Source organism: Ovis canadensis, chromosome 3, assembly GCF_042477335.2.
Source record: "Ovis canadensis isolate MfBH-ARS-UI-01 breed Bighorn chromosome 3, ARS-UI_OviCan_v2, whole genome shotgun sequence".
NCBI lineage: Eukaryota > Metazoa > Chordata > Mammalia > Artiodactyla > Bovidae > Ovis > Ovis canadensis.
The window spans coordinates 38,182,767-38,209,294 of record NC_091247.1 but is presented as its reverse complement, the minus strand read 5'-3'; the positions used below and the strand labels follow the sequence as shown (position 1 = coordinate 38,209,294).

At 40.2% G+C, this 26,528-nt stretch overlaps 1 protein-coding gene across 1 annotated transcript; it reads right to left on the bottom strand.

Annotated features, from left to right (window-relative positions):
• Positions 1–4,582: 4,582 nt before the first annotated feature.
• On the bottom strand, positions 4,583–8,194 carry LOC138436779 (glutaredoxin-related protein 5, mitochondrial-like). Its single transcript, XM_069582937.1, has one exon. It carries the CDS (start codon positions 7,549–7,551, stop codon positions 7,219–7,221), a length of 333 nt encoding a protein of 110 aa, XP_069439038.1. The 5' UTR covers positions 7,552–8,194; the 3' UTR covers positions 4,583–7,218.
• Positions 8,195–26,528: the final 18,334 nt, after the last annotated feature.

Sequence of the window (26,528 nt, the reverse complement as noted above, 5' to 3'; positions counted from 1 at the left end):
TAAGCAGGGTGACAATATACAGCCTTGACGTACTCCTTTTCCTATTTGGAACCAGCCTGTTGTTCCATGTCCAGTTCTCACTGTTGCTTTCTGACCTGCATACAGATCTCTCAAAGTTCACGTTAGTTCTTCTAAGCTGTTTGGTCGTATTTGATTCTATAAATACCCTGTAATACGACATTCAAATAAAAGCCAAAGTAATATTACCAGTGTTTCCAATTATGCACTGTTATAAGGAAGACAAATTCTTATTAAACTTCTCAAATAACTATATTGCCTAAAAATAAGAATATTCACCAAGAGTTTCCAAATTCTGGAATGAGCAGTTATGGAGAAAGGATAAATATTTAAATTCTGCTTAAAAAGGTACAAGTTTCCCTGGTGCCTCAGATGGTAATCCGACAGAATTACCTGGTGCCTCAGACATAATCTGCCTGCAATGCAGAAGAACTGGGTTTGATCCCTGGGTGAGGAAGTTCCCCTGGAGAAGGGAATGGCTACCCACTCCACTGTTTTTGCCTGGAGAATTCCATGGACAGAGGAGCCTATGGACAGTCCATAGGGTTGCAAAGAGTTGGACATGACTGAGTGACTAACACCAAGTTGCTATAAGTCGTTATTAGCTTAAGGGGAAAGATTTCCTTCAAACTGGAAAAGAAATATTGAAAGCCAATAATATTTCAGACAAAAAGTCATAAAAATTATAACCATATTCATCAGTTCATTCAGTCCTGTTGTAGCTAATTCTTGGTGATCTTGATTGTCTGTTAAGGGTTTATGAAACCATCATCAGTTTTCCATTAGAATTCTTTAATTTTTGTTCAGATTAGTGGTATGATTTGAAAGTTATTAGAAACCTGTACTTGTCAAAAGGTCCTTACTATGAATACTCTTGAAGATGAAGCATCTTTTTCCAAAGCATCAGAGAGCAACAGTAGCTGTCTGTTAAATGACAAAAGACTTTAAAAGGGGTGGTTAAAGATCTAATTACAATACAATTGATGAAAGAATCTTGGTTTCATCAAGTCAAGTTATTTTTCTTGGTAATTTTTTTTTAACATATAATAAGACCTTATTTGACTTCTAGTAATGCCCATCACTTCGTGGGAAATAGATAGGGAAACAGTGGAAACAGTGTCAGACGTTATTTTTTTGGGCTCCAAAATCACTGCAGATGGTGATTGCAGCCGTGAAATTAAAAGATGCTTACTCCTTGGAAGGAAAATTATGACCAACCTAGATAGCATATTCAAAAGCAGAGACATTACTTTGCCGACTAAGGTCTGTCTAGTCAAGGTGGTCATGTATGGATGTGAGAGTTGGACTGTGAAGAAAGCTGAGTGCCGAAGAATTGATGCTTTTGAACTGTGGTGTTGGAGGAGACTCTTGAGAGTCCCTTGGACTGCAAGGAGATCCAACCAGTCCATCCTAAAGAAGATCAGTCCTAGGTGTTCATTGGAAGGATTGATGCTAAAGCTGAAACTCCAATACTTTGGCCACCTCATGCAAAGAGTTGACTCATTGGAAAAGACTCTGATGCTGGGAGGGATTGGGGGCAGCAGGAGAAGGGGATGATAGAGGATGAGATGGCTGGATAGCATCACCGACTCGATGGACATGAGCCTGGGTAAACTCCGGGAGTTAGTGAAGTTGGTGATGGACAGGGAGGCCTGGCGTGCTGCAATTCATGGGGTCGCAAAGAGTTGGACACGACTGAGCGACTGAACTGAGCTGAACTGAACTGAAAACTGTTTTTGAGTATTTTTCAAATCATATGAACCTAAAATTCATTTGAGTTAATTTCTTTTCTGTTTCTGAGTATTTACGTAAGAGTTTAATTTTCTTTAAGCCAATTAAATGCAGTTAATTTACAAGTTAATTTTGGTAAAGTCATTCACAGTAAAGGTATATCATATCTATAACTTACACACATACAGGACTTCCCAGGTGGCTCAGTGGTGGAAAAATCCACCTGCCAATGCAGGAGCCACAGGAGACACGGATTTGATCCTTTCCTGGAGGAGGAAATGACAACCCACTCCAGTATCGCAGAGTCAGACGTGACTGAGCACGCACACGTATATAGACAGACACAACCAGAGACTTCATGGCTTAATTTTCAAATCTAGTCATGAATCAGGTTTTACAGTATAAACTCACTAGTTTGTAAATAGCAATTGGAGTGCTTGCATGCTAAATTGCTTTAATCGTGTCTGATTCTGTGCAACCCTGCCAGGCTCCTCTGTCCATGGGATTCTCCAGGCAAGAATACTGAACTGGGTTGCCATGCCCTCCTTCAGGAGATCTTTCTGACCCAGGGATCAAACCCACATCTCTTTTGTCTCCTGCCTTGGCAGGCAGGTTCTTCACCACTGTGCCATCTGGGAAGCCTCAACAGTTGGAGTAGTTAATTTTATTTGCGTGAGTTTTAAAAGATCTTTTTTCCATTTTTTTCTTCTTAGTCTCAGGAATTGCAGATGGTTTAGATAGGAGTAAGGTAAGCCTTCCTGAGAGCCCTGGTAGAAACAAGGCTTAGGGAGAGAAAAGCGAGTTCCTTCCAGAAGAACTTGTTCCCTTAGGGTCTGAATTCTGAAAAGATGTTGATCAAGCGGGCATTATGTAACTGCATGTGCAAAGCCAGCCTGGAAAGGTGAGAAGAGCCCCATCTTAGTCATTTTGGAGGCACAACATCCTTCAGTTCCCAAATAAATAAGCATTTGCAAGTATTTTATCCATAGTTCAGTTCAGTTGCTCAGTCGTGTCTGACTCTACGACCCCATGGACTGTGGTACACCAGACTTCCCTATCCATAAGTGTTGTGCATACGCCCTACTGGGGTTCCCATAGGTGCCTGTCAGCGAGCTGTTAGGCTTTCGAGGGACAATTTCCTATTATTAATTTGGTACCCTAACTCAGATACGATTTGAACAATTTTCTGAGAAGAGTGTGGTGGATCAGATGTGTACTGTTTCTGAGTTTAAGCTCCCCAAAGAGTTAGCCTTGGATTTTTGACTTTTTGACATGTCTCTGTTTTTCCCTCTGGTAGTTTAAAACTGCTTTGGGTGCTCAGGGCACTAGATGATCAATCTTTACATCGTGCGTCTCAGGATGAGCAGCATTTCCTTAATGGTTGTGCTGGGATTCCCTGTGAGACTGGTCCACGTTGGAAGGATTGATCTTCAGACGCTTCCACTAGGTTCTCAGTTGCCTGAGGACACCTTGTGGCCAGAAGGAGCAAATGTCCCTTTTCTTCAGAGCAGAATAATTCAACCTTTCATTTCACTAGCTGTTTGTTCAGACCATGTATCTACTTGTTTTTCAATTAAGCCAGATTAAACAAAAACATGGCCAACTATGTTTCCCTGAGCACCCCACTCAGATCCCACTATGTCCCTGCCTAAGAAACGTACCAGTGCCCCTTAAGTCTCCAAGAATAAAATTTTCAGGTCATCATTTGATATGATTTGGGGCTTCCCTGGTGGGTCAGTGGCTAAGACTTTGTGCTCCCAATGCAGTGGTCCTGGGCTCGATGCCTGGTCAGGGAACTAGATGCTACATGCTGCAACTGAGTTCACAGGCTGCAGCTAAAAGTTCCTGCATGCAGCAATGAAGACCCGGTACAGCCAAATAAGTAAATATTTAAAAACAAACAAACAGTAAGATCTCAGTATGAGAACTCATTGGGATACCTGCAGAGTACTGAGAGGCAGCTGCAAAGAGTTCATAGAATATGCCACAATTTATTCAATGGCAAATTGAATAAATGACCATAAATAGCATTCATTGACATACATTCAAGGTCCACTGTTATTATTATTATTATTGTTTTTGTACCTCTTAATCTCACTCATCTATTTCACTCCTGCCCATGAACTCCACTTCTGACAACTAACTACCTGGTCATTCTCTGTATCTACAACTCTGTTTCTGTTTTGTTATGTTTATTCATTGGTTTTGTTTTTTAGATTCCACACATATGTGTAATCATACAGTATTTCTTCTAAATCCATTCATCTATTGATGGGCACTTAAGATGGGTCCATACCGTGGCTATTTGTAAATAATCCTGCAGTGAGCATGAAGGTGTACATATCTTTTTGGATTTTTTTTTTCTGGTAAATACTCAGAAGTGAAGCAGTTGAATTGTATAGTAGTTCTGTTGTAATTTTTTTTTGTTGTTTTGGGCCGTGTTGCACAGCTGGTGGGTTTTTTTTTTTTACTATTCAAACGGTTTACCACAGGGGCTACACCAGGTTACATACCCACCTACAGTGTACAAGGGTTTCCTTTCTTCTGCATCCTCACAAACAGTTATTATTTCTTGTCATTTTATTTATTTAGTTTTTTGGCTGTGCTGCTTGACTTACGGGATCTTAGTTCCCCAGCCAGGTATTAAACCTGGGCCCTCAGCAGTGGGAGTCTTAACCACTGGACCATGAGGGAAGTCCTGGTGAGTGGGATGTTAACATCACTACTATTATTGCATTTCAGTCAATTTCTTCCTTAGGTCTGTTATTATTTTACACCTGTTTCCCCCCCCCATACTACAAATAATGTTGCAATAAGCATCCTAGTATATATATCCTTGTAACTAGCTCTTTTATTTCTTTTTTTTGGATATTAATGATAACCATACTTTATAGATGATAAAATGTGATTCTGTTTGTGACAGAAAATGCTGAATGCAAAGATACATAACAGGTAAAACCAGGACTGGGACTTGGGAGTCTCTTACAAAATCAGTTCTACATACACCCACTGCTCCACCAAAAATTTTAATATTCCAAAGTATCAAGTCAGAGGGGAGGAAATGTTCTAGAAAATTCCCTTCCAGAACTTTCAAAAGGTGCTTCTAAAATTCTTGACATTTCAGAACACTGGATGTCATTCCTGCTTTGGACAATCAACCATAAGAGCACCGTGATCACAGTTTTCCTTTTTCTCGGCAGATTTTCAGGACACGAGCTTCAGAGTCTGACGCAGGTTAATTCCAACTCTGCCAATTAGGGGACTCTACTCCTTGGAGAGGTTACGTCACCTCCTCTGGAGTCATGTAGTTCTCCATATCCCCCAACTTGGGAGTACTTAAGGACTTAAGCAGGTAGGACTGCTTGAGATAATGTGAGCTCAAAGCATCAAAAATAGCAGAGCTTCAAGAGAAGAAAAGTAAACCACAGGGCCAAGAAGGAACCTGGGGGAGGGACTGGCGACCCGCTCCAGCGTTCTTGCCTGGGAGATTCCATGGACAGAGGCGTCTGGTGGGCTATAGTCCACGGGGTCACAAAGAGTCAGACACGACTGAACGGGCACACAAGAGGTAACAAGGCTTTGGTTCAGGGGTCAGCCTGGCTGGCTGGCTTGTAAATATAGCCTCAGGTAAATCGCATCTCTTAGCCTTCGTTTCCTTTTCTGTAAAATGGGAATAACTCTGCCTCACAGATTTATTATGAAGATTAAATAAGTTAAAATTGGTGAAAGAAATTTTGCTCCCACTGTGCCAGGTGCACGGTGGCTACTCTCTCCACGTCAGTTTCATCTACCCCACTCACAGTGACGCTCTTCTGACAGTATATGCAGCGGGGAAAACAGAGGGAAAGAATGCGGGGAAAACACCAATGAAGCAGGCCATGCAGCAATAAAAACACCATTTCCTGAGCTACGGGTTCCTGAGCTTCATACTCTTACATTGTTCACACATCTAATCTCATTTCACCTTCACAGAGGTATGTACAACTGTCCTTATTCTACAGATGAAGAAATAAGGGCTCTGAGGTTAAATAACTTGACCAATGTCACAGAGCTAGCATATGGTGGAGCCAGATTTGCGTCCCGGTGCCTGGGAGTCCAAAGGCCAGGTTCTTGACCACCAGAGGTGGCCTCTGGCCGGGGGCTGGCATCGGTTACTCCTGTCTACCTGTGAGCCCCACCTGCATGACACACAGATCTGCAATCCATGGGACTGCTTCACATTTTGAACATTTATATACACACAATTAAGTCACAATTACCTTTTTGTAACTGGTTGTTGTTTAGTCACTAAGTCAAGTCTGACTCTTTTTTGACCCCATGGACCGTAGCCTGCCAGCCTCCTCTGTCATGAGATTTCCCAGGCAAGAATACTGGTGCAGGTTACCATTTCCTTCTCCAGGGGATCTTCCCAACCCAGGGACTGACCCCAAGTCTCCTGCATTGGCAGGTGGATTCTTTACCACTGAGCCACCTTTTGGGCTAAACATTGTCTTTTCTGAGATTCAGTCAGATTAAATACACCTAGATCTAATTAATTTTTTAACCATAGCTTAGTTTCCCATCACATGACACAGTTGCTTTCTTCACTCTGCTGCTAAAAGACCAAGACCCTTTCTTGCCCACTTTTCATTACTACAAAGAAGTTGCACATCCTTACAGGAGTCTCTGAGTTCACAGGCAGGGGACGGTCTCTCCAGCCCAAGGGGAGGCAAACCACAGCCTTCAGGCCAAGTCCGCTCCAATTCCTTGTTTTTATAAGTAAAGTTTTATTGGAACTCCGCCGCTCCCCTTCATCTAGGCGTCGTCCCTGACTGCAGTACACTGTAACGGCAGAGCTGAACAGGCGCCAACAGAGACCACTGGGCGCCCAAAGCCTGAAGTATTTACACTCTGGCTCTTCACAAAGGAAGCTTGTCGATCCCTGCTGTAGACTAAATACTCGAGCATGAAACAGATGGGTCTTCAGGTCGGTTCACCTTCAACCTGCCCGGGTACTGAGAGTTTCTCCTCCAGAGGGTGGGCACACGTTATCTCCCTGTCTGCAGCATACAACCCGCCCTCCATAGACACGTACGCACACTCCTGATCTGACTTCTTGCTAACATCATAGCTTTACTATCCTTAAAGTCCTGGACACTGGCGAGGCTGAGTGTATTTTCAAATGCTTAAGAACCATTCAACAAAGGATGATGGTTATTCATTCAACAGACACTGCTCTTTACATGAAGAATATAAGAGTAATCTGAATAGGCAGAAATTCCAGTGTCCATAATGTTTTTACGAGTTTATGATAAAATGATAAAGAAAAGAAGCAGTTTTCATTGAGACACTCACTGAAAGTTCGCTTTGCATAAGCAACACACACAGTGCTCCGGGAGTCACAAAAGACATGTTCCCCGCTCTCAGGAGGGCAGAACGCTATATATAGACATGTGTGATCTCAACTCTTCTGGTAATGTTAAGCTGCCTTCACTCCTCATTTCCACCCGCCAAAACCAAGAGTTCTTGCCGGAGCTGGGGGTCGTCCAGCACGTTGTAGGCCGCGTAGTCGCGGACGCCGTGCAGCCGCAGGATCTGCACCACGGCGTTGCTGAAGCCGCACTGGGGCTGCTCCGGCGTCCCCTTGAGGAAGACCACCACCTTGTCCGTCTTCATCAACGCGTCCAAGTGCTCCGACGAGCCGCTGCCGCCCAAGCCTGCCGCCCGCACGCCCGGGCCCCGGAGGCCGCCGCCTACGCCGCGCCCCCAGCGGAGCAGAGCCGTCGCCGCCGCCGCCGCCGCCCGGCCCAGGGAGCCGCTCATCCCAGCACGTTGGCCGCAGCTCTTGACCGCCGGCGACCTGGGCTAGCCAGCCGGAGCCTTCCCGGGCCCGGCCCGCGGCGACTCGGCCCGCCCCCCGGAGGCCCTCATTGGACCGGCTCCGAATAGCTCTCCCTCATTCCTTTTATTTCTATAGAATAGATTTCCTATTTGGAAATTTTTCAAAAATTTGGGATTTTTGAAATATGTGGTATCTCTCTCTACATATCTTAATAACTAATGTTTTTAAAAGGTTTTATTCATTCACATCCACATGAACAAAGTTCCTGAGATCATCAACTACTTCATCTCACTTTCTTCTGCATTAAATTGTTTTTAGTCTTAATTTTTGCTAATATGATCAATTAAAACTTGTATCTCCCTGTTTGAATTTGCATTCATCTAAAGTACTACTTCCCTTGGGCTTCCCTTGTGGCTCAGCTGGTAAAGAATCTGCCTGCAATGTGGGAGACCTGGCTTCGATTCCTGGCTTGGGAAGATCCCCCTGGAGAAGGGAAAGGCTACCTTCTCCAGTATTCTGGCCTGGAGAATGCCATGGACTATATAGTCCATGGGGTCACAAAGAGTCGGTCGTGAATGAGTGACTTTCACTTTCAAACTGCTGCTGCAGTTTAGCATCTCTTCATGTGTGTTTTTTTGACCAATGGTACTTGCTTTCTCTTTTTTGATTTGCCTTTTATATACCTAGTGTATTTACATTGAGTTGTTTACCTCTTTCTATCCATATGTAGAGCTCTGTGTATATTTCTGATATAAACTACAATCTTGCCTGTCACATTAGTGACAGATTTTTTTCTCATATCTTTTTAAAAACTTTAAAAATTCTATCTCTAGCTATCTGAGAATGTTTCAGTTTTATGCAATCAAATGTGTTTATCTTTTCATATTGCTTCTGAATTTTCTGTTTTGTTGCTGCATCCAGCACAGCGGGTGAGAAAGACCTGAAACAGGGGCAAGCGCACGGAAAGGACAGACACATATAATCTGGCGATCGGGGCGTCAGAGCCTTCCTGCTCTCCATGGCAGGAAGACAGAATGGCTCCTTTCAGCCCACTCTTTTATTAACAGAAGTCACGTGAGATCATTAGGGAATGGCTATACTGGGGAGTTTGATTAGCGAAGGCTCTGCTGTTGATCAGGAATATCTTGTTTTGTTTCCCTGAGGACGGATACAGGGGTAGGCAGTGAAGTGGAGCAGAGAGCATGTCCCGCCCCAAAAATGTCCCTTCAGCATGCTTGCTAGGACAATCAGGAGGGCACAGTTTGCCGCACCCTCCAGTCATGGGGCAGGTCCTGGTCTATGCCCCGCCAGGCTGCAACACGTTGTCTAAGACAGAGTAAGTAATCATTTAGACTACTTAGAATAAGAAAGAAATGAGCTATGGGGAAATGAGAAGGTAGAAAATGAATTTCTTCAAGATGGTTTGAAAGAAAGAAACGTGGAGCTTTGGCAGAGTTATAAGTATCAGTGTTGTCAAAGATGAAAAAAAGTTGGACAATATTATTTAAATTGTAGTCAATAATATACTATCACAATAGGGGAAGGTTCAGTTTGAATACAATGTGGACACTAAGTTTAAATTTATATCAGTAATATACTATTGCAATACAGAAATTCCAATGTGAATTGAAATCAATTTCAGTTTGTACAGGGGCTTCCCTGATAGCTCAGGTTGTGCCCTATTCCTGTATTCTTGAGCTTCCACTGTGGCTCAGCTGGTAAAGAATCCTCCTGCAATGCAGGAGACCTGGGTTTGACACTTGGGTTGGGAAGATCCCCTGGAGGAGGGAAAGGCTACCCACTCTAGCATTCTGGCCTGGAGAATTTCATGGACTGTATAGTCCATGGGGTTGCAAAGAGTTGGACACAACTGAGCGACTTTCACTTCACTTCAGTTTGTTCAGAGATGATCTGCTCTTTTAGAAAGGCACAGAGGATATAGGGAGTGGAATGATTAGGAGCTCAGTAGAGTCAAGGAAGTAAAGCTTTGGAAAATGAGAAGCAAGGATTAATTCAAGTGAAACTCACAGGGTTTCCTTAACTTTTGCTTATCGTAGTTAGACTCATACCATTCCTAAGAGGCTAGAAGATAGGGGCTCTATCTCTCAGGTTGCTCAGTGATAAAGAATCTGCCTATCAACGCAGGAGATGCGGGTTTGATCCCTGGGTCAGGAAGACCCCCTGGAGGAGGAAGTGGCAACCCACTCCAATATTCTTGCCTGGAGAATCCCACAGACAGAGGAGCTGGTTGAGCTACAGTCCATGGGGTTGCAAATAGTCAGCTATGACTTAGCGACAGCAGGCATGCACATACTCAATGTGTTTGCTGGAACTGTTATGGCCAGAATCCGAGTCCCCAAAACTGAGAGAATAAGACGTCCACAGCAATGCAAAAGCATGAAGGGGTTTTATTTCTAGCTTGAGCTAGGGCTCCCGCCACATCCAACACAGTGGAGTGGAGCAAGGAGCCCCAAGCCCAGATTTACAGCAGTATTTATAGGTTTTAGAACAGAGCGTTGGCAAGGGCTGATTGGCTGCAGGAGTTTCCTAGTATTTACTAATTGGCTAATCTTTATTGGCTGCAGGGGTTTCCTAGTATTTACTAATTGGCTATTGGCTGCAGGCGGATGTCTTTTACGTCCTGATAAACTCAAACCAGGGTACGGGGAGTATGCTGATTAGACAAGTCCTGGCATCCGCGGGGATGACCTCACTGGGCAATGACTCAGCTTTTCCCGTGAGTCCTACCTTAGTCCCTGAAGCCTAGCATGACGTTTGTTAGGTCCCAACAGAACAAACACTCATTTCTTTTTTAAAAATATATGTATTTATTTGGCTGTGTGGGGTCTTGGTTGTGGCATGTGGGATGGTCATTGCATTATGAAGGATCTTTTGTTGAGGCACATGGACTCACCAGTTACAGTGCATGGGCTCAGTAGTTGTAGTGCACTGGCTTAGTTGGTCCTAGGGCATGTGGGATCTGAGTTCCCTGACCGGGGATTGAACCGATATCCCCTGCATTGCAAGGCAGATCCTTAACCGCTAGATTACCAGGGAAGTTCCCACAAACAGTAATTTCTTTTGGCAGCTTTGTGTTTTCTCAAGCACTAAAAAGGGCACCAGGGTCATCCCAAAGATGCAGCTTTGAGCTGTTAGTAACTATGCTCATGTCTTGTTTGCATTTTTTTTCACTTTTTTCTTAAAGATACAATTGACTTAGAGCACTGTGTAAATTTAAGGTATACAACATAGTGATTTGACTTACATACACTATGAGGTAATGATCATAGTAAATTTATGAAACATCCATCATCTCATATAGATACAAAGTTAAAGAAACAGAAGAATATATGTATTTCCTTGTGTCCAGAACTCAGAATCTATCCTCTTAACAACTTTCATATATAACATAGAGCAGTGTTAATTATATTTATCATGTAGCACATTATATTCCTACTACTTATTTATTTTGTAACTGGATGTTCATACTTAACTACTGACTGCATCCACTATTCCCTCTCCGTATCCACCTCTGATCTCTGATCTCTTTTTCTAAGAATTTGTTTGTTTTGAAATGCAATTTACCTGTAATACTGTTACTATTAGATACAATACCAGTACAATACCAACACTGTTGGGTCCTGCTGTATAACAGTGATTCAATATTTCCAGGCATTAAAAAGTAGTCACCACAATAATTCTGGTCATATGTCAACGTACAAAGATACCACATAGTTTGACTGTAATCGCCACACTGTGTGTTTCATGTCTGTTACTCATTTATTTCGCAACTGGAAGTGTATACCTTCTTACTCGCCCTCACCTATTTCTTTCCTCTCCCCGGTCCCTCCCCAATGACAACCACTTGCTAACTGTCTGTTTCTATGATACTATTATGCTTGTTCATTTGTTTTGGCTTTTATTTTTTTTAATTATATTTATTTATTTATTTAGGCTGCTGCATGACTTGTGGGGTGTTAGTTCCCTGACTAGGGATTGAACCCAGGTCCTCAGCAGTGAGACTGTGGTATCCTAACCACTGGATCACCAGGGAATTCCTTGTTTTGTTTTGTTTTTAGATTCCACATATAAGTCAAATCATACAATATTTGTTTTTGTCTGTCTGGCTTATATCACATTGCATAGTATCTTCGAGGTCCCTCTATATTGTTGCAGATGACAAGATTTCATCCTTTTTTGTGGGTGAGAAATATTCCATTATTTATACCGCATCTTCTTTATCCATTCATCTATTGATAGACATTTAGGTTGCTTCTGTATCTTGGCTACTATAAATAATACTGTAATGATCATAGGGGTTCATGCAAGTTTTCTAATTAGTATTTTAATTTTCTTTAGTTAATATCTAGAATTGGATAGTAGTTCTGTTTTAATTTTGTGAGGAGTTTCTGTAGTGTTTTCCACAGTGGCTGCATCAATTTACATTCTCCCTGATACTGTACAAGGATTCTTATTTCTTTACATCCATGCCAACATTTGTGATTTGTTGTCTTTTTTATAATAGTCATCTGACAGGTGTGAGGAGATATTTCATTGTGGTTTTGATTTGCATTTTCAAATGGTTGGTAAAGTTGACCCTCTTCATGTACTTGTTGGTCATCTGTATGTCTTCTTAGGAAAAATGTCTGTTCAGAGCCCCTACCCATTATGAATTTTTTTTTAATGTTGAGTTGTCTATGTTCTTTGTATATTTTGGATATTAACCTCTTATTGAATATATCATTTGCAAATATGTTATCTCATTCAGTTGATGACCTTTTTGTTTTATCGATACTTTCTTTCACATGCAAAAGTTTGTAACTTGATATAGTCTTATTTGTTTATATTTGCCTTTATTTCCCTTGCCTGAGGAGACATATCCAAAAAAATACTGCTAAGACTGATGTCAAAGAACTTACTGCTTATGTTTTCCTCTGGTTTAGGGTTTAGGGTTCAAGTCTTACATTTAGTCTTTAATCCATTCTGAATTTATTTTTGTGCATGGTATTAGAGAGTAGTTGCATTTGATTTTTTTGCATGTAGCTGTCCAGTTTTCCCAAAACCATTTATTGAAGAGGCTGTTTTCCCCCTATTGTGTATACTTGCTTCCTTTGTCATAGATTAATTGCCCGTATAAGTGTGGGTTCATTTCTGGGTTCTCTATTTTGTTCCATTGATCTATGTGTCTGTTTTTTTTGTGTGCCAGTACCATACTGTTTTCATTACTGTGATTCTGTAGCAAGGAGCATGATACCTGTAGCTCTATTCTTCTTTCTCTAGACTGGTTTGTCTCTTTGGAGTCATTTGTGTTTCCATCCAGATTTTTAAATTATTTGTTTTAGTTTTGTGAAAAATGACACTGACGCTTTGATATGGATTACTGTGAATTCATAAATTGCCATGGGTAGTATGTCATTTAAACAGTATGAAATCTTCCAACCAATGAACATAATATGTCTTTCCATCTGTTTGTGTCATTTTCAATTTCTTTCTTCATTGTCTTATAATTTTCCAAGTACAGGTCTTTTACCCTCTTATTTAGGTTTATTCTTAGATATCTTATTCTTTTTTATGAAACTGTAATGGGATTGTTTTCTTAACTTCCCTTTCTAGTGGTTTGTTGTTAGGTCTTAGAAATGCAACATATTTCTGTATATTAATTTTGGATCCTGCAACTTTACTGAATTCTTTGATGAGTTCTAGTAGTTTTCTGGTATTGTCTCTAGGATGATCAGTGTGTGGTATCATGTCATTTGCTAACTGACAATTTTACTTCTTCATTTCCAATTTGTATTTATTTTATTTCTCTTTCTTACTAATTGCTGTGGCTAGGAGTCCCAATATTACTCTCAATAAGTGTGGCAAGAGTGTTCATTCTTGTCTTATTCTTGATCTTAGAGGAAATACTTTCAGCTTTTTATCATTGACTATGATGTTAACTATGGGTTTGTCATATATGGCCTTTATTATGTTGATGTATGTTTCCTCTAAGCATGCATTGTTGAGAGATTTAATCATAAACAAATGTTCAATTTTGTCAAAAGATATTTCTCCATCTATAAAATTATCATATTATTTCTATTTTTTTAATTAACGTGGTATACCCTATGATTGATTCAGTTCAGTTCAGTTCAGTCGCTCAGTCGTGTCCGACTCTTTGCAACCCCATGAATCGCAGCACGCCAGGCCTCCCTGTCCATCACCAACTCCCGGGGTTCACTCAGACTCACGTCCATCAAGTCAGTGATGCCACCCAGCCATCTCATCCTCTGTCGTCCCCTTCTCCTCCTGCCTCCAATCCCTCCCAGCATTGGAGTCTTTTCCAGTGAGTCAACTCTTTGCATGAGGTGGCCAAAGTACTGGAGTTTCAGCTTTAGCATCATTCCTTCCAAAGAACGCCCAGGACTGAGCTCCTTCAGAATGGACTGGTTGGATCTCCTTGCACTCCAAGGGACTCTCAAGAGTCTTCTCCAACACCACAGTTCAAAAGCATCAATTCTTTGGCCCTCAGCCTTCTTCACAGTCCAACTCTCACATCCATACATGACCACAGGAAAAACCATAGCCTTGACTAGATGGACCTTAGTCAGCAAAGTAATATCTCTGGTTTTGAATATACTATCTAGGTTGGTCATGACTTTTCTTCCAAGGAGTAAGTGTCTTTTAATTTCATGGCTGCAGTTACCATCTGCAGTGATTTTGGAGCCCCCCAAAATAAAGTCTGACACTGTTTCCACTGTTTCCCCATCTATTTCCCATGAAGTGATGGGACCGGATGCCATGATCTTCGTTTTCTGAATGTTGAGCTTTAAGCCAACTTTTTCACTCTCCTCTTTCACTTTCATCAAGAGGCTTTTGAGTTCCTCTTCACTTTCTGCCATAAGGGTGGTGTTATCTGCATATCTGAGGTTATTGATATTTCTCCTGGCAATCTTGATTCCAGCTTGTGTTTCTTCCAGTCCAGCGTTTCTCATGATGTTCTCTGCATAGAAGTTAAATAAGCAGGGTGACAATATACAGCCTTGACGTACTCCTTTTCCTATTTGGAACCAGTCTGTTGTTCCATGTCCAGTTCTAACTGTTGCTTCCTGACCTGCATACAGATTTCTCAAGAGGCAGGTGAGGTGGTCTGGTATTCCCATCTCTTTCAGAATTTTCCACAGTTTATTGTGATCCACACAGTCAAAGGCTTTGGCATAGTCAATAAAGCAGAAATAGATGTTTTTCTGGAACTCTCTTGCTTTTTCCATGATCCAGCGGATGTTGGCAATTTGATCTCTGGTTCCTCTGCCTTTTCTAAAACCAGCTTGAACATCTGGAAGTTCACGGTTCATGTATTGCTGAAGCCTGGCTTGGAGAATTTTGAGCCTTTACTAGCATGTGAGATGAGTGCAACTGTGTGGTAGTTTGAGCATTCTTTTGCATTGCCTTTCTTTGGGATTGGAATGAAAACTGACCTTTTCCAGTCCTGTGGCCACTGCTGAGTTTTCCAAATTTGCTGGCATACTGAGTGCAGCACTTTCACAACATCATCTTTCAGGATTTGAAACAGCTCAACTGGAATTTCATCACCTCCACTAGCTTTGTTCGTAGTAATGCTTTCTAAGGCCCACTTGACTTTACATTCCAGGATGCCAGGCCCTAGGTGAGTGATCACACCATCGTGATTATTTGGGTCATGAAGATCTTTTTTGTACAGTTCTTCTGTGTAGTCTTGCCACCTCTTCTTAATATCTTCTGCTTCTGTTAGGTCCAGACCATTTCTGTCCTTTATTGAGCCCATCTTTGCATGAAATGTTCCCTTGGTATCTCTAATTTTCTTTCTTTTTTTTTTTCTTCCATAATAATGTTTTATTTAACAAATAAGATACAACAGACCCAAAATAGTAACTTCCCATTTTTACGTGACTGACACATTCCAACTGTGGATGATAAATCCTGAAGCTGGTATTGGAAATAAACCACAACAAGGAGCAGGGATTCTGAGAAACAGGCGCTTCTGATTTGGGTTCCATTCTCATTTGGGGGACCATGAAGCTGAAAGTCACATTTCAGACTCTTTCTTCTGGGGTCAGTAAGGGCAGGCGGTCCCTGCTCAGGATCTAGGGATGGAAGGAAACCAGACTGTGTTCTACAAACCCATCTCCAGAGGGGCTCAGAGGACAGTCTCTGCGGGGTGTGGGGATAGGTAAATGCTGACTTAAACTATTACTTCAGTACATGTCTCACCTACAAAGGTTTTTTTTTTTTTTTTTTTTTAAAGCAAAAACTCAAATGCAGTGTGTCTCCCAGCACAGCCAGGTAGAGCGGCTGGCCCGGTGTGAGGACAACATTGTCTTGCAGTCAGGGAAAGCCAGGGAAAGCCAGGGAAAGCCCCTAAGCAGCAGGGAAATGCTGGCCCAGCCTCATGTCTTCATGTCCCTGCAGCCCTCCAGGCTTGCACCCCGGCCCTGGGGAGTCCTGACCACTGTCACCACGGTCTAGAGTGAGGTCATCACAGAGATTCCTTGTGAAACGAGGTCAGAGTTCTCTAGTGCTCCATCAATGAGGGTGTGCTAAGGATACTTCTCATTTTTCTCAGGAGGTCAGATGTCCACTTTCGACATGCTCTTCTGAACCAGCACCAGCAGGCACCCAACGGGCATGCCAGGCTGGCACTGAGCGAGCCAGAGGGCTTGCTTGCTTTTTCATCTGTCTTAAGTCCTCCTGAAAATTACTCTGTCCACCACTTACTAAGGCCTTACTGTTTCTCCAGTAGCTTTAGGCCCTAAGGAATCAAAGTTAAAAGCACCTGGATTGACAGACTGAATTAGAACTCACGGTCCAGCAGGGAAACGCATCTGTCAACCAGACTTCCTGCTGAAACAAACGTGGCCTTGGCGCTCTCTATGGGGGGCTGTGTCCGCAGGTGACCTGACGGTGCCCCCACGGTCCCCTCCTCCTTTTACCCTCACGAAGCAGTCCACGGCAGCGCCAGCATCAGGAACCAAGCTTCATGGGTGCTCAGCCCAGTGTTCCTTTCCACTGTTCTCAGGCCTCCCCAGGAGGAGGGCGGCTGAGATCGCATGGCCCGAGTGTGACCTCCCCACGAGTGCCCCCATCCCCACCCCACCCCACCCACCTGCCTGTACCTGAACTGCTGTTTCTGATTCCACCTGTACCTCTGACTTCCCATCTCAATGACAGTCTGTCTGCTTTCCCTAAGCCAGTGGTTCTCAAAGTCTGGTCTCCAGAAAACCTGAGAACTTATTGGACGCACACAAGTCCTCAGGCCCCACCCTAGACCTACTGGATCTAAAACTCTGGGGGTGGGTTTTTGTGAGCCCTCTGGGTGAATCTGCTGCGTGCTACATCTTGAGAACCAAGCTGCTGCTGCTGCTAAGTCACTTCAGTCGTGTCTGACTCTGTGCGACCCCAGAGATGGCAGCCTACCAGGCTCTTCTGTCCCTGGGATTCTCCAGGCAAGAACACCGGAGTGGGTTGCCATTTCCTTCTCCAAGGCATGAGAGTGAAAAGTGAAAGTGAAGTTGCTAAGTTGTGTCCAACTTCGCGATCCCATGGACTGCAGCCCACCAATCTCTCTCCATCCATGGGATTTTCCAAGCAAGAATACTGGAGTGGGGGCCATTGCCTTCTCCGTCTAATTTTCTTGAAGAGATCTCTAGTCTTTCCCATTCTGTTCTTTTCCTCTATTTCTTTGCATTGATCGCTGAACAAGGCTTTCTTTTCTCTTCTTGCTATTCTCTGGAACTCTGCATTCAGATGCTTATAGATAATTGATTATCAGATATTAAACCTTGCTTCTATCCCTGAGATAAAGCCCACTTGATCAAGATGTATGGTCCTTTTAATATATTGTTGAAATTTGGTTTGCTAATATTTCATTGAACATTTTTATGTTCATCAGTGATATAATTTTAATTTTATAATTATAATTTTCTTATAATTTTAATTTCTTTTTTTGCTTATAATTTTCTTTCTTTTTGTTTTGTATGTAATTTTCTTTTTTTATGATAGCTTTCTCTGGCTTCTTATCTCTTGGCCTTGCAGAATAAAAGTGGATTCATTCTTTCCTCCACAATTTTTTGGAGTAGTTTGAGAAGGCTGTGTTAACTGTTCTCTGTTTGGTAGAATTCACCTGTGAAACTGTGTAGTCCTGGGCTTTTGTTTGTTGGGAGTTTTTCTATTACTGATTCAATTTCATTGCTGGTAATTTGTTTGCTCATATTTTCTATTTCTTCCTAATTTAGTCCTAGAGTATTGCACATTCCTAGGAATTTGTCAGTTTCTTCTAGGTTGTCTGTTTAATTGGCCTATAGTTGTTAATACTGCTTTCAGATGATCATCTACATTTCCGTGGTATTGGTTATATCCTCTCCTTTTGCATTTCTGACTTTATTTATTTGATCCCTTTCTCTTCTTTCTGTTGATGAATCTGACTAAAAGTTTGTCAGTTTTGTTTTATCTTTTCAATGAACCAGCTCTTAGTTTTACTAGTATTTTTTATTGTTTCTTAGTTTCTTTTTAATTAATTCTGCTCTGTAAATTTATGATTCTTTCCTTCTACTGACTTTGAATTTGTTTGTTGTTTCAGAAGTCCCCTTAGGTGTAAGGTTAGGTTGTTTATTAGAGGTTTTTCTTGTTTCTTGAGGTGGATTTCTATTGCTGTAAACTTACCTCTTAAATTGCTTTTGCTGCATCCCATAGCTTTTGGGTCATTGTGTTTTTGTTTTTTCATTTGTCTTCAGGGTTTTTTTTATTTCCTCTTTGATTTCTTTAGTCTTTGAGTAGCATATTGTTTAGCCTCCACATGTGTGTATTGTGGGGTTTTTTTGGCATATTTCTCCATTGTTGTTGATTTCTAGTCTCATGGTGTTGTGGTTGTAAAAGGCATTTGACATGATTTCAATCTTTTACATTTTACTGAGACTTATTTTGTGACCTACCATTTACCTGTCTTGCACTTGAAAAGAATGCATGTTCTGTTGTTGGATGCAATTTTCTTTTTTTTATTTATTAAGTCCGACTGATCTGCTGTGTCATTTAACACCAGTGTTTCCTTATCAGTTTTTTGTCTGGAAGATCTGTCCATTGATGTGAATGTGGTGTTAAAGTCTCCAATATTTCTGTGTTTTGGTCAATTTCCCCCTTTATATCTGTTTGAATTATATATCTTCCAAATCAGTGTTGCATTAAGAATCCTTGAACATATATCCTTAAGACTTATTCTTTAAATTCTGTTGAATAAATTACTGAACATGAGATTTCTGAATTAAATGGTATCTCTCTATATATATATCTTACTAAATAATTGTCTTTAAAAAGTTATAGTCATCCATAACACCAATAGTTAGTATCTGAAAACCCCACCCAGTCCACCTCAGTTTTTCTTGTATTAAGATGTTCTTATCATTAATTTTTGCCAATATAAATGATGAAACTAGTATCTCTTGTTTGAATTTGCTTTTGTCTAAAGTGCTATTGGAGTTATCATCCATTCATGTGTGGGTTTGTTTTTTTTTCCGCTCAGTGGTACTTGCTCTTTCTTCTGTGATTTCCCTACTCATGTATTTAGTCTGTATTTATATTGAGTTGTTTAACCCTTCTTATCCATTTGGAGAGCTCTTTGTATGTTTGTGATATAAACTGCAATCTCATCTGTCACTTAAAAATATTCATTCATTTGCCCGTGTCGGTTCTTCGGTGTGGTATGCACGACACTCATTGCATCATGTGAGGTCTCGCATTGGGCACACGGATTCTCTAGTTGTGGAGCACGGGCTCCAGAGAGCACACGCTTCAGTAGCTGTGGCATGTCGACTCTCTAGTTGTGGCACATGGGCTCTGGAGTGTGTAGGCTCAGTAGTTGTGGCGCATGGGCCTTTAGAAGCTCATGGCATGTGGGATCTTAGTTACCCAACCAGGGATCAAACCTGCACCACCTGCATTGCAAGGCAGATTCTTAACCACTGGACCACCAGGGGATTCCCTCACCTGCCATTTTGATGGCAAATATTCATTCTCGTGCATTTTTTAACTTTTAAAATTTTATCTCTTGCCATCTGAAAATGTTTATGTTTTATGTAATCAAATATGTTCTCATATTGCCTCAGAATTTCCTTTTATTCCTAAGACAGAATAAATGTCATTTGGACTATTTAGAATAAGAAGAAAATCAGATGTGTGGAAATTAGAAGTTGTAAAATGAAATTCTTTCAAGGTAGTTTCAAAGACAAAAACAAAACAAAAATCAAACCAAAACCAAAAAGCCTATGGAGCAGTGTTGGAATTATTGACTTGAGGGCTGTCATTGATAAACAATGCCAGACTCAAGTTAATGTTTAAATTTTAGTCAGCAATATGCTGTTGCTCTAGGGAAAAGTCCAATGTGAATTGTACAAATGAGGTTTGACTTGTACAGGGGTGATATTTTTTTTTTAGGGGTGATATTTTGATTTAAAAGGAGAATGAGGAAATAGGGAGGGAGATGAACAGGGGCCTAGTAGAGTCAGGGAAATGTAAGATTACAAAAATTGGGAAGCAGGGATTAGTCTAAGTGAAACTCTTCTGTTTTCTTTAACTGGTACTTATCAGACTTAAACTCTGACCTGAATAATATTCTATTGTGTGAATGTATATATACCATATCTTTTTAATCTTTGCTTGCTTGCATATCTTGGCTGTTATAAATAACGATGCAATGAACTTAGCAGTGCATACATATTTTCTAATTAATGTCTTCATTTTGGGGCGATAAATAACCAATAATGAAATTGCTGGATTCTTTGGCAATTCTATTTTAATTTTTTGAGGACTCTCCATACAGTTTTCCACAGTGACTATACCAATTGACATTCCTACCAACAGTACCAGGCTTCTCAGGTGGCGCTTGTGCTGAAGAACCTTCCTGCCAATTCAGGAGGGGTAAGAGAAGTGGGTTCCATCCCTGGGTTGAGAAGATTTCCTGAAGCAGGAAATGGCAACCCACTCCAGTATTCTTGCCTGGAGAATCCCATGGACAGAGGAACCTGGTGGGCTACAGTCCATAGGGTTGCAGAGTCGGACACAATTGAAGCAACTTAGCACATACCAATAGTTCCAGACGATTTCTGTTTTTTCCTTTTTTCCATGCCTGTTATTGCCAACACTTATTTGTTGTCTTTTTAAAAATAGCCGTTCTGACAGGTGTAAGGTGATTGCATGGTGGTTTTGATTTGTTTCTTTAATGATTAGCAGAGTTGACCCCTTTTCATGTGCCCGTTGGCCATCTGTATGCCTTCCTTGGAAAAATGTCTGTTCAGAGCCTCTGCCCATTTTCCAGTAGGGCAGAGGCTCTGAACAGACATTATTTTTTCAATGTTGAGTTATATATGTTCTTTATATATTTTGGATATTAACCCCTTGTTGGATATAGCATTTGCAACTATTTTCTCTGATTCAGTAGGTAGCATTTTTGTTTTGTTGACAGTTTGCTTCACTGTACAAAAGTTCTAACTTCAAGGTAGTCCCATTTGTTTATTTTTGCTTTTGTTTCCCTTGCTTGAGAAGACATATAAAAAATATTGTGAAGACAGATATTAAAGACTTACTACCTATGATTTCTTCTGGAAGTTTTATGGTTCAGGTCTTAACATTTATGTCTTTAATTCATTTTGTACTTATTTTTGTGTATGGAGTGAGAGAGTAGACCAGTTTGATTTTTTGCATGTCACTGTTCAGTTTTCTTGTCGTCATTTATTGAAGACGTTGTCTCTCCCCCATTGTGTATTCTAGCCTCCTTTGTCATCATTTAATAGTCCATGTGGGTGGGTTCATTTCTGGACTCTCCATTCTGTTCCATTGAGCTATGTATTTTTTTGTGTGTGTATGTCATTACTATACTGTTTTCATTAATGTGGCCTTGTAGTGTAATCTGAAGTCAAGGTGCATGACACCTAAAATTCTGTTCTTTCTTAAGATATTTTTTTTGCTATTCAGGATGTTTTGTGTTTCCATATAAATTTAAAAAATTATGTCCCAGTTCTGTGAAAAATGCTATTGGTAGTTTGATAGGCAATGTATTGATTCTATAGATTGTCTTGGGTAGTAACAGTCGTTTTAACAATATGAAATTGTTCCGTTCATTAGCATGGTATATCTTTTCATCTGTTCATGTTGTCTGTAATTTTTTTCATCAGTTTCATATAATTTTCTGAGTGCAGGTCTCTTACCTCCTTATTTATACTTATTTTTAGGTATTTTATTCTTTTTAATGTGCTTGTAAGTGGGATTTCCCCTTAATTTCTTTTAATAATTTGTTGTTAGTAATAGAAGTTCAACATATGTCTCTGTATTAAATTCATACTCTTTAGTAGTTCCTGTAGGATTTTCTATGTATATGGTGTTGTGTTATCTAATAGTGATAATTTTACATCTTCCTATCCAGTTTGGATTCTTTTTATCTCTTTTACTTGTCTGATTGGGGTAACTTCCACTAATATGTTGGATAAAAGTGGCAAGAGCAATTTCCTTGTTCCTGATCGCAGCTGTTCATGCTTTCAGCTGTTCATTGTTGAGTGTGATATTAACTGTGGGCTTGTCATATATGGCCCTTATTGTGTTGAATTTTATTTTCTCTGTACACAGTTTGTTGGGATTTTTAATTCTAAATGCATGTTGGATATTGTAAAAAATTTTCCTGTATCTTTCAAGATGATCATATGATTTTTATTCTTCAATTTGTTAACATGGTGTGTCATATAGATTAATTTTTGAATACTGAGCCATCCTTGCATCCCTGGGATAAATTCTTGATCACGCTGTATGATATTTTTAATGTAATTGTTGAATTCAGTTTGGTCATATTTTCTTGAGCATTTTTGCCTCTGTGTTCATAAGTGATATTGGCCTATACTCTTTGGTGTGGTATCTTTGTGTGTTTTGTTTTCAGAGTGATACTGGTCTTGACATGTATTTGGAAGCACTCCTTCCTCTGCAATTTTTTAGGATAGTTTTTTAAAAGTTAAAAAATTTTTAAAAGTGAGGTGTTAATTGTTCTCTAAATGTTTGGTAGAATTCACTTGTGAAGTTACCTGGCCCTGGACTTTTATTTGTTGGGAGTTTTTCTATTACTGTTTCAGGTTCATTACTGATAATTGGTTTGTGTATATTTTCTGTTTTTCATATTTTCTATTTCCTCCTGATTCAGTCTTGGGATATTACACATTCCTAGGAATTTGTCAGTTTCTTCTAGGTTGCCGCTTAACTGGCATAGAACTGTTCCTAGTACTCTCTTTTGAAGGCTTCCCAGGTGGCACTAGTGGTAAAGAACCCGCCTGCCAAGGCAGGAGACATAAGAGATGTGGGTTCAATCCCTGGGTGGAGACTATCCCCTAGAGGAGGGCGTGGCAACCCACTCCAGTATTCTTGCCTGGAGAATCATATGGGCAGAGGAGCCTGGTGGGCTACAGTCCATAGTGTCACAAAGAGTTGGACATGACTGAAGTGGTTTAGCACTCAGCCATTCTCATGATCCTTTGTATTTGTATGGCATTAGTTGTATCCTCACCCTTTTCATTTCTTCACCTTTTTCATTTCTGACTTTATTTATTTGGTCCCTCTCTCTTTTTTTTCTTGATAAGTCTGGCTAAAGGTTTGTCAATTTTGTTTTCTCTTTTCAATGAACCAGATGTTTGTTTCACTAGTATTTTCTTTTTTTTAGTTTCTACTTAGTTAGTTCTTCTCTGAGTTTTTTTAATTCTTTCCTTCTACTAACCTTAGATTTATTTGTTCTTTTATTAGTTTCCTTAGATGTAAGTATAGGTTGTTTATTAGAGATTTTTCTTGTTTCTTGAGGTAGGCTTCTGTTGCTATATAATTATCTCTTACAACTACTTTTTTACATCCCATAGCTTTTGAGTCATTGCATTTTTGTTTTATCATGTGTCTTCAGGTATTTTTTTATTTCCTCTTTGATTTCTGTAGTGATCCATTGTTTGTTCAGTAGCGTATTATTTTGCTTCCATGTGTTTGTATTGTATTTTCTGCACGTTTCCTCCTTGTAGTTGATTTCTAGTCTCATAGTGTTGTAATTGGTAAAGATGTTTGATATGATTCAAAGTTGTAAACTTTTATTTTATGGCCTATTATGTGATCTATCCTGGAGAATGTTGCAAGCGCACTTGAATGTGTATTCTGCTGTTCTGAATACAATTTTTTAAATATAATTATAAAATCCAACTGGTTTACCATGTTGTTTAAGACCAGTGTTTCCATACTGATTTTCTGTCTGGAGATCTGTCCATTGATGTGAGTGTGGTGTTAAATGTCCCCCAGTTTTTGGACATTCCCTGGTAGCTCAGTGGTAAAGAATCCAGCTGCCAGTGCAGAGACACTGGTTCCATCCCTGGTCTGTGAACATCCCACATGCCACAGAGCAACTGAGCCTGTGTGCCACAACTGCTGAGCCCATGCTCTATAGCCCGAGTCACTCTACAGCAAGAGAAGTGACTACAGTGGGAAGCTCACACACCGCCACTAGAAAGTAGCCCTCACTCGCAGCAACTAGAGAAAAGTCCGTGCAGCAATGAAGACTCAACGTAGCCAAAAATAAATAGAACAAATAAATAAAATTATTATTAAAAATTCCCCCTAATTTTTGTGTTGCAGTGAATCTCTCCCTTATGTCTGATAGTATTTATGCCTGTTCCTCCTCCCTACCACCCGATCCTGGCCCTCAAGCAATGTTGCAGTGAGCATGCTAATTTAAGTCGCTTCAGTCGTGTCCGACTCTGTGCAACCCCATAGACGGCAGCCCACTAAGCTCCTCCGTCCCTGGGATTCTCCAGGCAAGAATATTGGAATGGGTTGCCATTTCCTTCTCCAATGCATGAAAGTGAAAAGATATATCCTTATGACTGATTCTTTAATTTCTTTTGAATAGATTTCCAAACATGGGATTTATGAATTAAATGTTATCTTTATATGTATCATAATAAATGATTGTTTTTAAAAGGTTTTGTCACTCACACTCCAACAAACATAGTACCTGGGATCTATATCTATTCTGCCTTGTTTTTTCTGCATTTAGGTGTTATTTTTATTAACTTTTCCTAATATGATTGATGAAAGTTGGTTTCTCCTTATTTGCAGTTGCATTCTTCTAAACTACTACTGGAGTTGAACATGTCTTTTTTGACCAATGACACTTGCTTTCTCTTTTTTGATTTACTTAACTATGTACTTAGTCTGTATTTATATTGAGTATGGAACCCTTTGTATGTGATATAAACTACCATCTTGTCTGTCATTTTAGAGGCAAATATTAATTCTCATGTATTTTTTTTAACTTTTAAAATTCTATTTCTTGCCATCTGAAAATCTTTATGTTTTATGTAATCAAACGTTTATCTTTTCTCATATTGCCTCTGAATTTCCTTATCTTACCTAAGGCAATAAATATCGTTTATACTATTTAGAATAAGAAAGAAATGAGATGTGTGGAAGTAAGGACATATGAAAATGAATTTCTTCGAGTTAATTTCAGTGAAGAAAAATACCTGGAGATGTGGTAGTGTTATCAATTTGAGTCAAAGACGAACAAAGCCATATACTAGTTACATTTTTATTGCCATCAGTAATATACTATTTCACTGGGGAGAAGTGCAGTATGAATACAAACTCAGACACTTATCAGTATTTAAATTTTAATCAATAGTATACTATTGCAATAGGGAAAAGTCCAGTGTGAATTGTAGAAATCAACTTTGATTTGTACATAGATGATCTCATGTTTTAAAAGGAGAATGAGGGGATGGAAGTTGGGGAATTAGCATGGGCCTGGTAGAGTTAGGGAAGTGAAAGATTACAAAAATTGAGAAGCAGCCATTAGGCAAGTGAAATCACTTTGCTTTCGTTAACTGTTCCTTATCAAATTTAGTCTCCTGTCCTTCCACTAAGACTAGAAGATAGGAGCTCTCTATCTTCATTTGTTACCTGGAACCAATACTAAATTTTTTTGGCAGCCTTGAGTTTTTCTCAAATAGGCACTTTAAGGGAAGCCAGGCTCATTCTTACAAGGAAGTGTTTAGTTCTTGTGTGACTTGCATCTTGTTCCATTAACGCCTCCGTTTCTGTTTGTACTGTGTTCCACTGGCTGTTCCACAAACACGCCAGGCTTTTCCCTTGCTTAGAAAGGTCTTTCTTTCCTTAGCTCACTTTCTCACTTACTGCAAGTATTAGTCACTCAGTTGTTTCTGACATTTTGTGACCCCATGGACTGTAGCCCATCAGGCTCCTCTGTCCATGGAATTCTCCAGGCAAGAGTCCTGGAGTGGGTAGCCATTTACTTTTGATCAAATGCCATTCTGCTCAATGAAGCCTTGTCTGACCACTCAATTTAAAATTGCAAGCCGTTCCCCATTTCTCTTTCCCCACACGACATCATTTGCATGTTTATTCTAGTTGTCATCGGTCTCCTTCCACTAGAATGTCTGTGTCATTATAATTAATATTTTTTAAAAACACTATTTTGTTCACTGGTTTCTCTCAAATACCTGGAACACAGCCTGCCACTTGGAAGGAACTCAATAAATGTCCAATAAATGAATCCTTTTTTTGTAGTGGATTTTCTACTTCCTTTCTCCAAGTTTAACCTTTCTTTTTATCCAACTTGTTTTCCTTCCATCCATACTATTCTTCGTGGTCATGTACAAGTTTTTTTCTTTTCTTTTCCTTTTTTTTTTTTTGGCTGGGAGGGGTATTTTAATTACAGAAATGGAATCATATAATACCCATCACTCAGTTAGCAGCTTTTCTCACCTAATACTAGGACGATATAAATCCTACAGTGTTTTTAATGCTTGCATAATGTTCTATTATATGAGGTCAATACATTATTTTTATTCATGTCTGGCACAATGTTTCCACTTCTTTCACTTTATCCTATCCCTGGGCTCCCCCGTTTTTCCTTTTAAGATCG

What these genes read in the sequence shown, in the direction of transcription:
- LOC138436779 (XM_069582937.1), bottom strand. Translation starts at nt 7,551, where the DNA reads ATGAGCGGCTCCCTGGGCCGGGCGGCGGCGGCGGCGGCGACGGCTCTG.